Source organism: Charadrius vociferus, unplaced genomic scaffold, assembly GCF_000708025.1.
Source record: "Charadrius vociferus isolate BGI_N301 unplaced genomic scaffold, ASM70802v2 scaffold472, whole genome shotgun sequence".
Taxonomy (NCBI): Eukaryota; Metazoa; Chordata; class Aves; order Charadriiformes; family Charadriidae; genus Charadrius; species Charadrius vociferus.
The window spans coordinates 6,047,467-6,061,649 of NW_009647735.1; the positions used below are offsets into that span (position 1 = coordinate 6,047,467).

The 14,183-nt window shown below is 47.6% G+C and overlaps 1 protein-coding gene across 1 annotated transcript in view; it reads left to right on the forward strand.

The window, feature by feature from the left end:
* The window catches only part of MCF2 (MCF.2 cell line derived transforming sequence), a 43,962-nt gene extending 36,145 nt beyond the window's left edge, over window positions 1–7,817 (forward strand). Inside the window, exons 22-29 of the mRNA XM_009881691.1 lie at window positions 841–933; window positions 1,919–1,997; window positions 2,546–2,609; window positions 3,289–3,395; window positions 3,477–3,589; window positions 3,871–3,983; window positions 5,373–5,473; window positions 7,771–7,817. Of these exons, the coding sequence (XP_009879993.1) occupies window positions 841–933; window positions 1,919–1,997; window positions 2,546–2,609; window positions 3,289–3,395; window positions 3,477–3,589; window positions 3,871–3,983; window positions 5,373–5,473; window positions 7,771–7,817 (717 nt within the window). The remainder of the gene's footprint in view (window positions 1–840; window positions 934–1,918; window positions 1,998–2,545; window positions 2,610–3,288; window positions 3,396–3,476; window positions 3,590–3,870; window positions 3,984–5,372; window positions 5,474–7,770) is intronic.
* The last annotated feature ends 6,366 nt before the right edge of the window (window positions 7,818–14,183 follow it).

Sequence of the window (14,183 nt, forward strand, 5' to 3'; positions counted from 1 at the left end):
GAGAAGCTGTGGCTGCCCCATCCCTGGAGGTGTTCAAGGCCAGGTTGGACGGGGCTTGGAGCAACCTGGGCTGGGGGGAGGTGGCCCTGCCCAGGGCAGGGGGGGTTGGAACTGGGTGGTCTTCAAGGTCCCTTCCAACCCAAACCATTCTGTGATTCTATGATTTCCACCCAACTTGTCAAAAGTGGGCTGTGATAACGGGTACCGAGGTACAGCAGCGTTCAGCCATGTCTAGCTTGAAGCCTGCATCCTTCCCGAAAGCCAGGTTTATGGCAGATCAGGCTGTACATCCAAGAATTAACCCTTCCTGTGGAAACCTTGGGATGCTGTCTCAACTACGGTTGAGACAGTCAGGGACTGAAGGACCTTGAACTGAAATTCCTAAAGGAGCTGAAGGCTCCACAAATGGCTTTTAAAGATCGCGAGAAGAATGAAACGCAGCGTCCAGCGAGTAAATAAAGAATCATACAGCAGAAATAATGTATGTAGAAAAACGGTGTGCCATGCATTTATAAACCTTCACGTGCCTCATCTGAGAAATGTCATGCTGAAAGAGGTATGAGATGACTTTTCAGTTAGTTCCACTGATTCCCGAATGAAAAGTCCCCTAAGGGTCCATTGATTGGTTTCAGAAAGCTTCTGCAAATACAGCAAGCTGGCGGAAAGTCAGCGGGGATAAATTGGATAATGACTTTCAGTGGCTACTGAAATTAAAGTTGATGAAATATGTTAAATTGGGTGAAAACAGGTTTGTTTAACATGCTGCAAAATGTCTGGGATTGTAGGGAAGAGGGAGAGATTTGTAGTACGTTTAACGTTTTGGTTCTTTTGGATTTGCAGATGAATGCAGTTGGAATAACTGAGAACGTGAAAGGAGATCATCGGAAATTCGAAATCTGGTATAGTGGGCGAGAAGAGGTCTATGTCGTGCAGGTTTGTGGCTTCAGAAGTCTGGATATTTGTATATCCTCATAACGGCGTTAGGGAAATGACTCCTGTTGATCTTTATGGGATTAGCAGACATTTAACTCGCGTTTGTTCTTCCTCTTTGCCCGCATCAGCACTCTCAGAGCTGTCCCGGGGCTGGTTCACAGTGTCCAGTCCACAACTGTAAAAGTCATCTTAAAGTGGAGACAGAATTGCCCCTCGGAAATAGAACCTTTTAGTCCAGATGCAATCTCAAATAGACCTGTAGTTGAGAAAAAGATTTTTACTGTCCCTAATAGCTTATATGAATTGGGCTGGGAAACGGGCCTCGTGCGCCGATGGACACGGACCACGTGTGCCCCTCCACAATTCGATGTCAGAACTGCTCCCAGAGCAAAGGCGCAGCTCCACGGTGCTGTTTCCAGCAGTCTTTCGACTCGTCTACAAAATAGTAGCCCGATTGACCTCATTCCTTCCTGATTTATTTTTTTTTTTCCTTCTGTAGCATTTTGAATGGAAGTTTCTGGAGGCGAAGTGTTTGCCTAAGGGGATGTTCACAGGAAAACCTGTTGTGAAAGTATTGTTGGTTGATTATTGTTTTTTAATAGGTCCTCTGCCCACCTTTTTTTCTCCCTGTTACAACACATTAACCAACTTAAATTCATAAAGCAGATGGACATAGCCAGGTATATATATATTCAAAAGGGCAGGTTGGGCCCTGTAGGTATTTTGTGAAAGAGAGAAGATGCATGCACACGTGTGCTTTTGCCTGTGCTCCTTGCCTTGTAGTGATGGCTCTGCAATTTCCAGGGTTTTGCCTGGACATAGTGAGGATCATCAATTTTAAAAGATCAAGAATGTTTAAAATTTAGCAGTGGCTTTGGGTAAAAGGGGATTTCAGATAATTACAGCATAGAAAAGTAAGGGTTTATTCATCCATTATAATGGATGATTCTTAACTCAAAATTCAGACAGTTTTCTCTTCTTCCAGGCCCAAACGGTAGATCTGAAGATGGCGTGGTTGAATGAAATAAGAAAAATTTTGTTCAAGCAGCAGGAGCTTATAAAAGGTACATTTGAGCAATTTCTCTGTGGCATTCACTCTGCAGCAGAACCTTTCCTATTTTCACATTGCTAATCTTCAAATCCACTAATTCTCACCAGAGAATTGATTTTCAGAAGCAGCCTACTAGCAAAATGCTGGAGGGAGGCCTTATATTACAGGGAAGGAACGTAACTTAGAGCAGCAAAGGCCAGGTGCTTATGTGAAAATGAATTACAGAAGTACTTTTTTTTTTTTTCATCGTTACCTTGGGGATTATTTCACATTTGTTATCATAGGCTTAATTCAACAAGATCCACAGCAGATGCCTAGTTTTAAGTATATTAGCGTCTTCAGTGGCATGCTCGCTATTGGATTTGTGCTAACGTACCATCTTAATCGTAACTAAGTCTGTGCTTTGCAAGAGTCCCTGGGTCTGTTTTTCTCTAAACAGAAATCATTAGGGTTGCACAAAAGGTCTAACTTTTTAAAATAATGCTTTGAGTGTGACGGTTACTAATGGAGAAAAAAAAAAAGAAAAGATGGATTTTAAGCTGGTGTTTGCCCTCCCCGCAGTGGAGAAGCAGCAGCCCGGCTCCTGCGTGGACCAGCTCCCGCTCTCCTCCCAGCTGAGTGATGGGTGAGTGCCGGGAGCCGGACCGGGGGCTCTCCCCGGTGCATCCCATCCCTGGGCACCCGCTGCCTTCTGGCTGTATCCCGGCTCTGTGCTGTCACCCCCCCCCCAACCATTTCTGTCCGAGACCTCTGGGTGGGTGGCAGGAGGGATGCGCTGCCCTCCGTCCCTCGGTGGCAGTGCTCTGGGGACAGGGTCTGCACCTGCTCCGCAGACCGAGACAAAGCTCAAAGGCGATGCTCAAATTCAGGGGAAGAGATACTGTAGAAACTTTATTTCCCCTCCCCAAAAATTGAAACCGGGCACTGAAGCCCTTTACCGTCGGCCTCTTTTCCTGAGTAACAAGTCACAGGACAAGAGGAAACAGCCTCAAATTGAACCAGTGGAGGTTTAGAGTGGATATTAGGAAAAATTTCTTCACCAAAAAGGGTTATCAAGCATTGGAAAAGACTGCCCAGGGAAGGGGTTGAGTCACGATCCCTGGACATATCTAGCGGTGGTTTTGGCAACTTAATGGTTGGATCGTAAACGTCCTTTCCAACCTGGACTGTTCTGTGATTAACGGGTACCATTATTATTTCTGACCCTTTTTTACAAAACCTCATGCGGTTTGCGGTCATTCACAATGTAAAACTAAGGTTGATTCCTTTCATTCTTTTTTTTTTTTTTTTTTTAAATCATTCAGAAAGCAGCAGAGAGCCTCCATAAGCTCAGAGGAGAACGACTCGGAGCGCACCAGCCCGGTGATGCTGGAGAGCGGGCTCCTGTCCCCCCAGAACAAACCCCACAGAGGTACGGACCCTTCCCCTTCCTTCGGGGCGCGCTCTGCGGGTGCCGGGGTACCCCCGGCCTGAGCTGCACGCTGTCTTGCAGGCTGGCCAGGAATGTCACAGTCCCTGGAAATCTGCGAGGGGCTGGAGGAGTGGTCGGGTAACCAGTACCTCTCCAACTGCTCGGACACCGAAGAGGAGGATGGGAACCAGCTGGTTAGTACAGAGATGCCATAGTCCCAGACGCGATAGTCCCAGAACTCGGGGTGCTGCCGGTTTTGGTCATCTCGCTTTGTTTTGCTTCACTGGATAACAGACATATTTTGTGCATGCCTCCCAGATTTTCCGTATCTCAATTTTGGAGACACAGTTTCTCGAAATAATTTTAATTAAGGTAGCTGATAGGGCTCCGTCACGTTCCCTGCGGCAGTCAGAAATGAGAGCTGCGTGATACGATATGTAGCTAAATAAGATAATTTTTTTTCTTGCTACCACAGTCTCCAGGAAAATACACAGCCCTTGCGGACTGCAAGAGGAGAGGATCAGAAGACCTGCTGGTGAAAAATGGGGATGAAATTCAGCTTTTGCATGAAGACGGTGAGGGACAGTGGTAGGTATTTTAGGATTACTTTGCCTTATCTCTCAGAGCCTGCAAGGCAGTCCTCTGCAACCTCGCCTGCTGGCGGTACCCCCGTTGCAGCTCCTGATTAAGTTTTAGCGTGTTCCAGAAAGCCGGAGAATTCGTTCTCTTGCCAAGACTAGAGGCTACACGCACTGGCTTGGCCTGAGAAACCGTGTCAGGACTTCCCTTGCCGTGGGCGAGCTGTGTTTTACCGAAATCTTCGCAGCCCCTCTTGCTGCGCTCTTCCCGCTTCAGAAGATGCTTCAAGTGAGCGCTCTTTGCCCGCCCCAGCTCAGCTGCTGGCTTTCTTCCTCTGGGTTTATTAATAGCAATATTAAGTAATTGCGAGACATTTTCCTCCCTCAAACATGTGTTAACTGGCTGATGGCTGCGGACCAGCTTTCTGTTGTATTTAAAGCTGTGGCTCGCAAGATAACACTTCACAGCCAGTTGTCCCCCCTTGCCTGGGCGATCGCCCGACCCAGCCTCCTGCCTGTTGAACCGTTAGTCTCGTTGTCTCGGAGGGCAGCGTGCCCTCTTTGGCTTTTTACAGCTGTTTGGCAGAGATTTCTGGCTGTCTTTCCTTTCCAGGTTGATTTGTGCCGCCAGCCAGCCCCGGGGTCTCAGTAGGAAGGAGCGCAGCAGGCTCTAAAGCCTGGCTGGGGGTGCGGGAAGGGTGATGTTAGCGGGGACCCGGATCAGATTTGAGCAGGCACTAGCCCCTACACGCACGTACCCCACAGAGGATTCCTGGCCGACATCTACAGCCCTTGCATTTCAAGGGAAACTCGGCTCGTTGGTAGCAAAAGCGAGATGTGAAGCACGTCAGTTCTGCTGAGCGCTCCCCACCTCTCACAGCCGTTTCGGCCAGTGCCAGGCAAAGATTTCTCACACCAAAGTTCTTTTCTTAGCGCAGATGTCCATGCATGAGTGAGACGGAGACATGTCGTTCGTGAGCATGAGTATGTCCAGCTGCCTACATCTTGTGTTGAGACTTCTTATTGACTGAATTCACCCTACCCGTCCAGCTTAGTGAAAGGGGATTGAGGAAGGTAATTGTCCTTGGCTCCATCGGTAGTCAGCGGAGGGAAACTGGCACCTCTGGAGAGCAATGCAGGTCTCGGGCAGGATAACTCTTGCTCTGGCGAGTCTTGTTCCTCTCCATTGAGGAGAGAGCTGTGCTCCCAATGTAGGCTTTTTAATTAGGTTCCTAAAAGTAGGTGGGAAGAATACTTTAAATGCATGGCCAGCTCCTGTTACGATGCTCCCCTGGTGTGAACAAATTGTTGGTTGCAGCAGCACTTGTGTAGAGTGTGCCCATGTCAAACTGCTCCCGCCTTGGTTCGGTTCTTTTACTAATACCGTTGTCGTTCAAAGGTTGGTGAAAAACCTAAACAGAAGAAAAGAAGGCTGGATTCCTGTCCACAGTCTGCAGATAGTAGTGGGTGACTGCAGATTTCGGAATGCCAAAGTCGCAGGTATCATATAGCACGCCTAGCAGAAATATTGCCTAACTCCAATCAGGTCTTTTAAGCCATTTGCATTACACTTGATGTACTAAATCTGGCTGCGTATGCCTCTGCGGGGAGAAAAAAAAAAAAGCAGAAAGCAGCTACTCCCAAAAGCCTGCAAAAGTAGTAAATTAAGCTTTTTTTTTTGTTTGTTAACACCTTTAGACATTTCTGTGACTTTAGGCACTAGTAAATTAAAACCAAGCATTTAAAAACGTAGATTTCTTTGCAAGAGCACTGGGTAGAAGATCGGGGAGAAGAGACGGAGTCTGATGAGGGATTCCCGGGACTGTTTTGCCTACCCGCTGCTGTAGCTCAAACCCCGTGCGAACAGGAGGCATCTGGGCAAAACCCCCCTCCGGCTGCAAAAGACGTCGTGGCCCGACCCCCGCCACTCTAAAGGCAATACTCCATTCCTGCAGCCTCGCTCTTGCCCTCCTCGCTGCCTGCTCGCTAACCCGTCGTTAGAATAAAGCTTATAAACAGGTCGCCAGGCTTCGGCAGAAGGCTTCTAGTCTCAAAAATCATAGTTCTCATTTTCTAGCTGTAAATGTAGATAGAAATAGGTAGGGAAGCGTAACAGGTGACACAAGATGCCTTAAAGAGCAGCCTGCCGCCCTTGCCCTGTATGCAGCATCGCCGCTCCATGCGTTGCCTCATCACCATGCCGTCCGCGGGAAACAGGAGACCAGGGTTTGCGATGGGAGCAGCTCAGGGAACCCACGTAGATGTAGTCCGTTCCAAAAAAAAAAGCAAAAAAAAGAATACACCAGTTACGACCATATGAAGCAAATTTTGCAAGTAGATTTCTTTTTAAATACTTGCTTTTTGTCAAAATCTATTGTTTTGATGAATATGAAGGAGGCCTTCTGAAAGGCTTAAAATTCCAGTCAGCTCCGGGTGGTTTTCCAGTATTTTTCAGTGAAGTCCTTCCTGTACAGGAAGGCATTTGGGTTTTTTTAATCCCTTTTGTTGCAGGGCAGTCAGATTGGAGAGGTTGGAGGTGTAGTGACTTTGCGTGAGGGGTAGCTGGCAGCGGGGGAGCAGCAGAGCTGAGAGGTTCCCCTGGGCGAGCTCCCACCCTGGAGCACCCTGCCTTAGTTTTGGGTTTGGTTTTTTTTTTTTCAGAAAGTCTGGTTATCGCATCTCGCCGGGTCCTGGACCGCAGCCTGGGCGGGAGGTTTCTCCAGCCATAAATGCAGCCTGAAAATAGGGTGCCGGCAAACTTTGCACCCCGGTTTGCTTTGTCAGTGGGCATATCCCCCAAAGCCTCGAGACTCGCAGCTCCAGGCTGGTTCACGGAGGTGCTGAGTACAAACTAAGGAGAATTTCACAAGGCGAAACCACAGAAAGCTCCTCCCGTAGGTCTCACAGCACTGCCCGGGCGCTTTGCAGTCGTGTTGCCGGGGTCTAGTCGCAGCGCTGCGGCTCTGTTTTCCCTCTGAACGTTAACTCTGTTCCCTCTCGCTGTTGCTGATGGTGCATGCAGTCTCTAGGCGTGATTCTAATTTTACGTGCGCTCCAGGCAGTGTTGTAGGATGCTGTAGGATGTTTCCTTGCTGTTTCCTGGAGCTATTCCTAGAGCTTTTCAGTGACGTGTCCTTATAGCCATAACGTCCCTGCACTCTGAAAACTGATTTGCAAACAGCACCTTTGCATTTAGCAATTCCCTTTCCTCTGCAGACTGGTCGTTTTATACTGCAGGTGACTTTGTACCCCTGACTGCTCGGGGGATGCAGTCTGGATTGGGCTCTTTTCTGCTTCTTCAGAAGATGGAGCTCTTGCTCCGATGTAGCAGAGGGAGAATGAGGCAGCCAAGCTTGTACAGCAAAGTGGAGGCAGGAGGGAGCACCATAACCCTCACATATTATTAGTTGCTTGAGCTGAAATGCTGTTTTGCGGGTGAACAGGGTAAACTTGATTTACGTGTTGTGGGGTCCCCAAGAGCGCGGAGCGTGCGAGAGTCGCTTTAGAGGTGGGGGAGAGGCAGTCCTGGCCCTTTGCGGGGGTACTGCCGCTGTTATTGCTGGGCTCCAGCTCCCCACAATGAATAAAAATGTAGCTCCAATCACGGAATTTCTTAACCAGAATTCATACAAATCTTGGGTTTGGGTTTTTTTTTTCAGTGCAAAGAATCACAGAATGGTCAGGGTTGGAATGGACCTCTGGAGATCATCTAGTCCAACCCCCTGCCCCAGCAGGGCCACCTACATGGATGGACGGAATGGATGACGTGGTTCCCTTACCTTAACATTTTTTCTTAGATTTATACCTTGGCCCTAACAAGAACCTCCCACCACAGGATGGCTGAAACCTACATACTTCCAAGCTGTTCCTCTCCCCTCCTGCTCATTAGTCCAGCGTTGAGCCAGTACAAATCATAATGAAGTTACAGGGAAGGTTTTGTTGCCCGTTTTAAGGGGTCAATGCCCCACGCCCCTACCATTGCCAGCTTTGCAAATCCCCCGTCCTGCGCCCGGCCTCCGAGGGAGAGCTGACGTGCAGTGCTGACCTTGCAGCACCCAAACGAACCCACAGATGATTTTTCTTCCTTTCCTCACGTGGCTGCCGAGGTGATTTTCCTTGTAGATGAGCGGTGACTATTGGCAGTGCAGTGCAACTGTTGATAAAGGAGTGTTTTGGTCCAAATCTTCTTTTGCAAAGGTACGCATGGGGGAAACCTTATTAAACTTTTTGTAAATCTTGGCCTGGGTGTAAGGCAGGAGGCTTTTGGGGAGGAAGATGCCTGGTTTGGAGGTCAGATTGAAAACCAGTTTTCCCTCTGGTGTTCCTCTAGCTATAATTTCTGAGATTAGTCCTTGCTGCTTTCTTCTGAATGAATTTATTCTGTCTCCTGTGCCAATCCCTGGTGGATGGTTTTTTTTTTTTTTTTAATGTGTGTGCTGGAGAAGTAGTTTCGTATCGCAGGTGATAAGGTGCAGATCTCAAAACGGGAAAGGTTTGGAGAGAACTCTGCTCAGAAAAAGCAATATTCAGAAAATAGCTACTCTGAGATTTACCCGTGTGTTGCTAGTCTCAGCTGCCGTGCCGAAGCGGTGAGGCATTGCCTGGCCCATTACATGCGTTAACGAGGACTGGTCCCTCGTGCAAGATGCTCATCGCGGGAAAGGTGAGGGCTGCAGCGTTCCAATCCCAACTCCTCTTCCACGGTGGGGCAGGAAAGAAAACGTTTCTGAGTCCCCCGGCTGCTAACGTGCCAAAGATCATGATTTACGGCATCGCCAGCGCCTGTGTCGGTGAGGGGAAGGTCATCTCGCCCCTCAGCCGAACTGCAGCACCCGCTGCGTGGCCAACGGGGAGGGAAGGGAGGTCCTCACCGTGACCCAGAGCAGATTCCCAGCTTGTTTCGCCTCAGTGACGCAGTGCTCCTCTCCCGCCTCCCCTCTCGTCCAGGCTGAGCTTTGTCCCCGCTCCTCTTCTCTCTCTGCGGTGGTAGATGCGAGCCGAAGGAAGCGTGGTGTTTGCTCCCAAATTTTCACATCAGAGCAAAATGGGGCCAAAAGCATTTTCGGCTTTTTTTTTCACCCGACCTTCAAATTCGGGCAGAGAGAAGGGCAAGTTTCCCATCTCCCCTCGCTGCCTGGAGGTTGCGCGAGACTGGTTTCTTTCAGAGGGAGCACGAGATGGGGTAGCCTGAATAAAAAAAGGGATTCACATGAAAAATGGAAGCAGTGATAAATGCCTTTACTTATTATACATGTAAAAGAAATATTGCTACACCTTTTGAGCTATTTTAAACAGAAAAAAAAAAAAAAAAAGTGGTACACAGAATGTGACTTGAGCCCAAAGGCAAGGAGCGCTCAGAGCAGGCGTGGAAGGATGCTCTGTGCCGGGGCAGGCGCACGCACCCGCTCGGTTTAAGGAGGATGCAGGCTCCTGTTCTACACGCCAGACCCTCTCCCAGTTCGTTTTAACACCCCGCTTGCCAAATTCTCTCTTCCAAGCCTTAAGAGGATCCCCCTGTTTGTGCTTTTCATGCAATAAAGCTGAGCAAAGGTTTCTCCCGCTGGTCATGCCCGAAGGACTGAGCTCATGTGTCCTCTGCTCCTGCTGGCCAGGGCGGCGGGGATTGTCCTCTCCTGAGCTTGGGGCAACCCTTTACGTGGCTCCCTGGGCCACCTGGCTTGAATTTGCCCGATGAGAGTACCGTACGTGACTGAGCTCTTGCAGGCTGGCGTAAGCATGTTAGCTGAAACGCGCGAGTTTTGTCGAAGTTCTGTTTAAAATGCCACTTGTAGCTTCGCAGATGCAGCCCAGCTGTTTGCACTATTACTCACGCACTTTAACGATTGCAGCCGCAGGCTTTCCTATTTATGCAGGGTCTATTAAAGGTGATGTTGATTTGAATTTTTTTTTGGCCTTTGAAATGTAAAGCAGGGTCTCCTTGTACAACCTGCCATGCCAGCCGGCTCCTCTGTAACGCTGTAGAAAACCTTTTTGAGCCTGACGAAATAAGGAGCCTAATAAGCGAAATAAGAAGGTATCAGCTGGCCGTGCTGTGGTAATCAAGGGATAGGTGATGGAAAGGAGTCAAACCCTGTGGTCCTGCCTTAGACGAGGCTCTCGCTGAAGCTAGCGGGAGTTCGGCTTTTAGGGAGAACTGCAGGAGTGCACTTAGTATTTTTTTTTTTTAATGTTATACAAATGTTACGTGATTACAGGGAACAATGTATTTCTTGGAATAAGATGCTTTAATATTAACATCATTCTTCATTACTTTATAGATGCTGCCCTGTGTAACACGAGAAAGTTTAGTTCCCCTTGAATTAAGGGTGAACTAGTAGCATCCTATTTTCGATGCTCTTTGGAAGCTTTCATCTAAGTGTTACAGAGAAATAGCACAATAGTTGGAGTTGTCCTGTACTATTCATCACATTCACAGACCTCCACAGCTTCATCTGCACTGAACGGGACCGGGGTCCTAAGCAGCTTCTCATAGTCATAAAGGAAGCCATTCTCTGCTCTTTCTTTTTTTATTCCTGTGGAAAGTACAGTATTTTATTCATTTTACCTGCTGCTTTTCCATGACATCCATCACGTTTCATCAGCGAAGTACACTACAGTTTTCCTGACACTTTGTTTAGATGCCTGAAATTTCCTCTGCAGGTTGAAGGCTTAACCTATTTATTAGCTGACAACTGTTGAAGTTGATTGCAAATAAAAGAGTTGAGTTTTGGTAAACCAAAAAAAAAAAAAAAAAACCAAACCAAACCCACAAACCCAACACCACAAAGAAGCTGTATGTCCTGCTTAATTGATTTCATGGATGGATTTTTCTTAAATATCTCCTTCAGCTATGTGAATGTAATGTTCTGTAAGAGCATCAGCCGGCTGACTCACACGTGAAGATGCAATAACGCTAAAGATCCTCTTTTTGCACTTAGGATCTGATTCCAGCCCATTGCAGTCAGTCCCGTTGATTTCAGTGAGGTTTGGATCAGGTCAAACTGACAACTCAGGGTTGTCGCCAATCACTTAGGGTCCCAAAGTGTCCCAAGGCTGAAACCTGTATCTAACAAGTGTTGAAGTTTACATTAAACGTATGTACTTTTGGAACACGTGCCATAAATCCAAGTTAAATGTCCATGTTTGCACTAAGGATGTTCTTGTGATAAGACTGTACTTTTCAGCATCTTTAACACTAATGTATCTATTGAATTTTTGAGACTGAAGGAAGACTATTGAACACTCCCAATTTAATTTTCTGTTTCTTTGTCTAGTTTTGCTTTTGTAGAACATAGGTAGAGGTGGTTTGACTTTTAAGCAGATGTGTGCAAAGAGCATCTGACTGTGTTGAGAGCGGGGTTAATAGTATGCATGCGGTAGTGAATTTGCTCTGTCCCGTCAAAATGAAACGTTTTATACCGTGGACTGAAGGGGGACCTTTATGATCTGATTTTGATTTGTGAACCATGGATTCTTAGACACAGTCCCAAGTTGTTAAGTTAAAACATACTGGGGTTTTGTTTTGTTTTGTTTCGTTTTTTTATTTTGTGACCATTTTTGTACGGAGGAATTGTTGAACTACATGATGGCAGTGGTTGCCAGGGGGGTTCCCCACCCGGCTGGTGGGCATTTCACCAGTTCGGGTGGCCAGTATTGCAGATAACCCCAGTACACCCTCAAAACTGTGACCAGCTGAGTCTGACCCGAGTAATGCTGCAAGACCCAGAAAAGTCCCAGTGTTCTTCAGCCACGGGCAATCACAGCAGAGAGGTTTTAAGTCACTGAAGGTTATTTCCCTCTACTTTAGAACTGGTCACAATGCACTTGGTAGGTGGAAAAGTAGGAGTCTCTTAAGTTACTGTCGGGGCTGTTTATAGTGGTAACAATTCTTGTGGTAACAGTACACATTTTGAGGTACAACTGTATATATTCGTCTCAAGCATAGCACACATTGCATATCAAACGGTTTTAATCTTTTTTGTCTTCCATGGTTTTAAATCTAAGCTTTTATTAATTTATGAGGTTGATAAGTTCTGCGAATCTGAATGTACAGTCTGAGATTTTTAACATTTGAAACTTTGCACACGACATGGTATGTTACCTTAAGTATGCTGTTGAAATAGGCTCTTCATGTACATGTATAAATTACAGTAGAGAATTTTCTCTGACTGCAAGTTTAAATGAAATATATTGTATATGTACCTGTAAAAAAATGTGTTAAATCTATATTTAAAGATTAAAAACTTGTTAAATAAATCCATATGAGAATATGCAATTCTGTCCACCAAAGACGCCTCTGCTATAATTCTAGAGAAAAAAAAAAAAAAGTTCACAGCGTTGGTTTTATTGAATTTCTTTGGAACAAATATAACCTTTTAACATGCATTTTGATTTCAAAGTAAGCAGTGACAGATGATCCGATTAGCTTCTTGCTGGATGTAGGGGCAATGAAATTGGGAGAGGCACCTTCACGCTCACGCTGACGTCTGAAATAGCAGCTATTGAAATCCTGCCCTGGCTCAGGGTGTCTCCATCACAAGCCTGCCCTGCATCCCAGCACGTCTCCATCACCAGCCTGCCCTGCATCCCAGCGCCGGGCAGTGCTGCCAGGGAAGGAACCTCTGGGCTGGGGACCACAGGGGGCCGTGGGGGCATCAACAGCTCTTTTGCAGGTGGTGTGGGGGGAGAGGTGGTCGTGGGGCCACATCTCACCAGGCATGAAGGAGGAGAGCCCCCCGGCTGTGGGGTTCTGCCCCTGGGGACAGGCGGTGGTCCTGTGCGCGGTACCTGCGGTGTGGTAAAGCCTCACGGGGTGCAGTTCGCAATGGCCATACCATTTCCCGCTGCACCCCTGGGGTTTTCCATGGAAAGAGATATGAAACGAACCAGCACTCATCACAGGTAAACCTCCCTTCCTCTGGGATTATTCCTTTCCCTTGAAGTTGGGAACCGAGTTCAGCCCACTGGAGACAGCCTCACACAGGACCTCTTCCCAGCATCGCCTTTCCCCAGGAGATCAAGCGCAATAGAAAGATAATAATTAAGAAAAAAACTAATTTGAGTCACTGGAATGATCTATTTGACTGTTTCTTTCCATGTGAAATGTAACTCTGACTTTTTGAAGGGCTTGTGTCAGACAGGAATACATTCTCATCTTCACACTACCGTAAATCGGGTTATATTTCACTGCACAAAATTGCATCGGACTGGTGTCTAATCCATTGGGAACTGAGCCCACGTGCACAATTATAAATATGTATGTATGTATAGTTTCTATACAGTTTGTTTTTTCTTTCAGTACTTTCAAATTAGTGATTGATTTGCTGCCACCTCCCCTTCCCCGTGCCCGGGTGCCCGTGCCCACCCCGGGCAGGGGACAGGCAAGGTTTCCGCCACCCACTCAGGTGTCCCGTGCCATCTGCGCTCTGGGGACATGCCCCAGGCTCAGCTGGGGAAGGCAATGCTCCATCTCCATCACCACCAGCAGTGCCCGTGACCGCAGTCTCTAATTTAACACGATTAATACAGAGATGAGGACAGGTAATGAGCACTAAGCAGTTCTCTTTATAATCCTAACAAGACTCCGCAGAAATCATTCGCGTAAAGCCCGCCACTGCCTTTAGATGAGTTTTATACAGATTTTAGGTCATTTATACAGCCAATTTTATGCAGTCCTAAAGCAGGAGGAGCATTTTCTGCAGCCCGCGATCCATCTCAGCCTGGTTCACGTGAAAACATTGGCTGAGAGCGCTGCGGGCGCAGTGCTTCGTGTGTTCCCCTCCCTCGTGGGCTCCTGCTAGAGGGACCGTGCTGGATGCGGGTGCCCCATGATGGTGCTGGGCTCCCCTTGCCAGCGGTGCTGTGCCGCAGCTGTGGGCAACACCGATGGCGTGATGGCCCCTGCGGGGCATGTGTGAGCCATGCCCCAGCTCACCCACACCAACCTCTGCAGTCGGGATTTGGGGACTGACTTACACCATCTCAGCAGCGCCGGTGCGTTCAGGAATGCAGTCACGGGTAATTAAAAGGGCTTTTTATTTCCTTACTGCCACATTTCCACTGTGTTCTCTCAACTTTTGCCTTCCAAGAGCAGAAATCAGTTCATTTAAATTTTTATTAAAACGCAACGATTTCTGAAAAACACGCAGCGATTGCTTTGGTGTCTCTTCAACGGGTCTGTCCCCAACAGCACGGCGTAACCTGCCGGTGG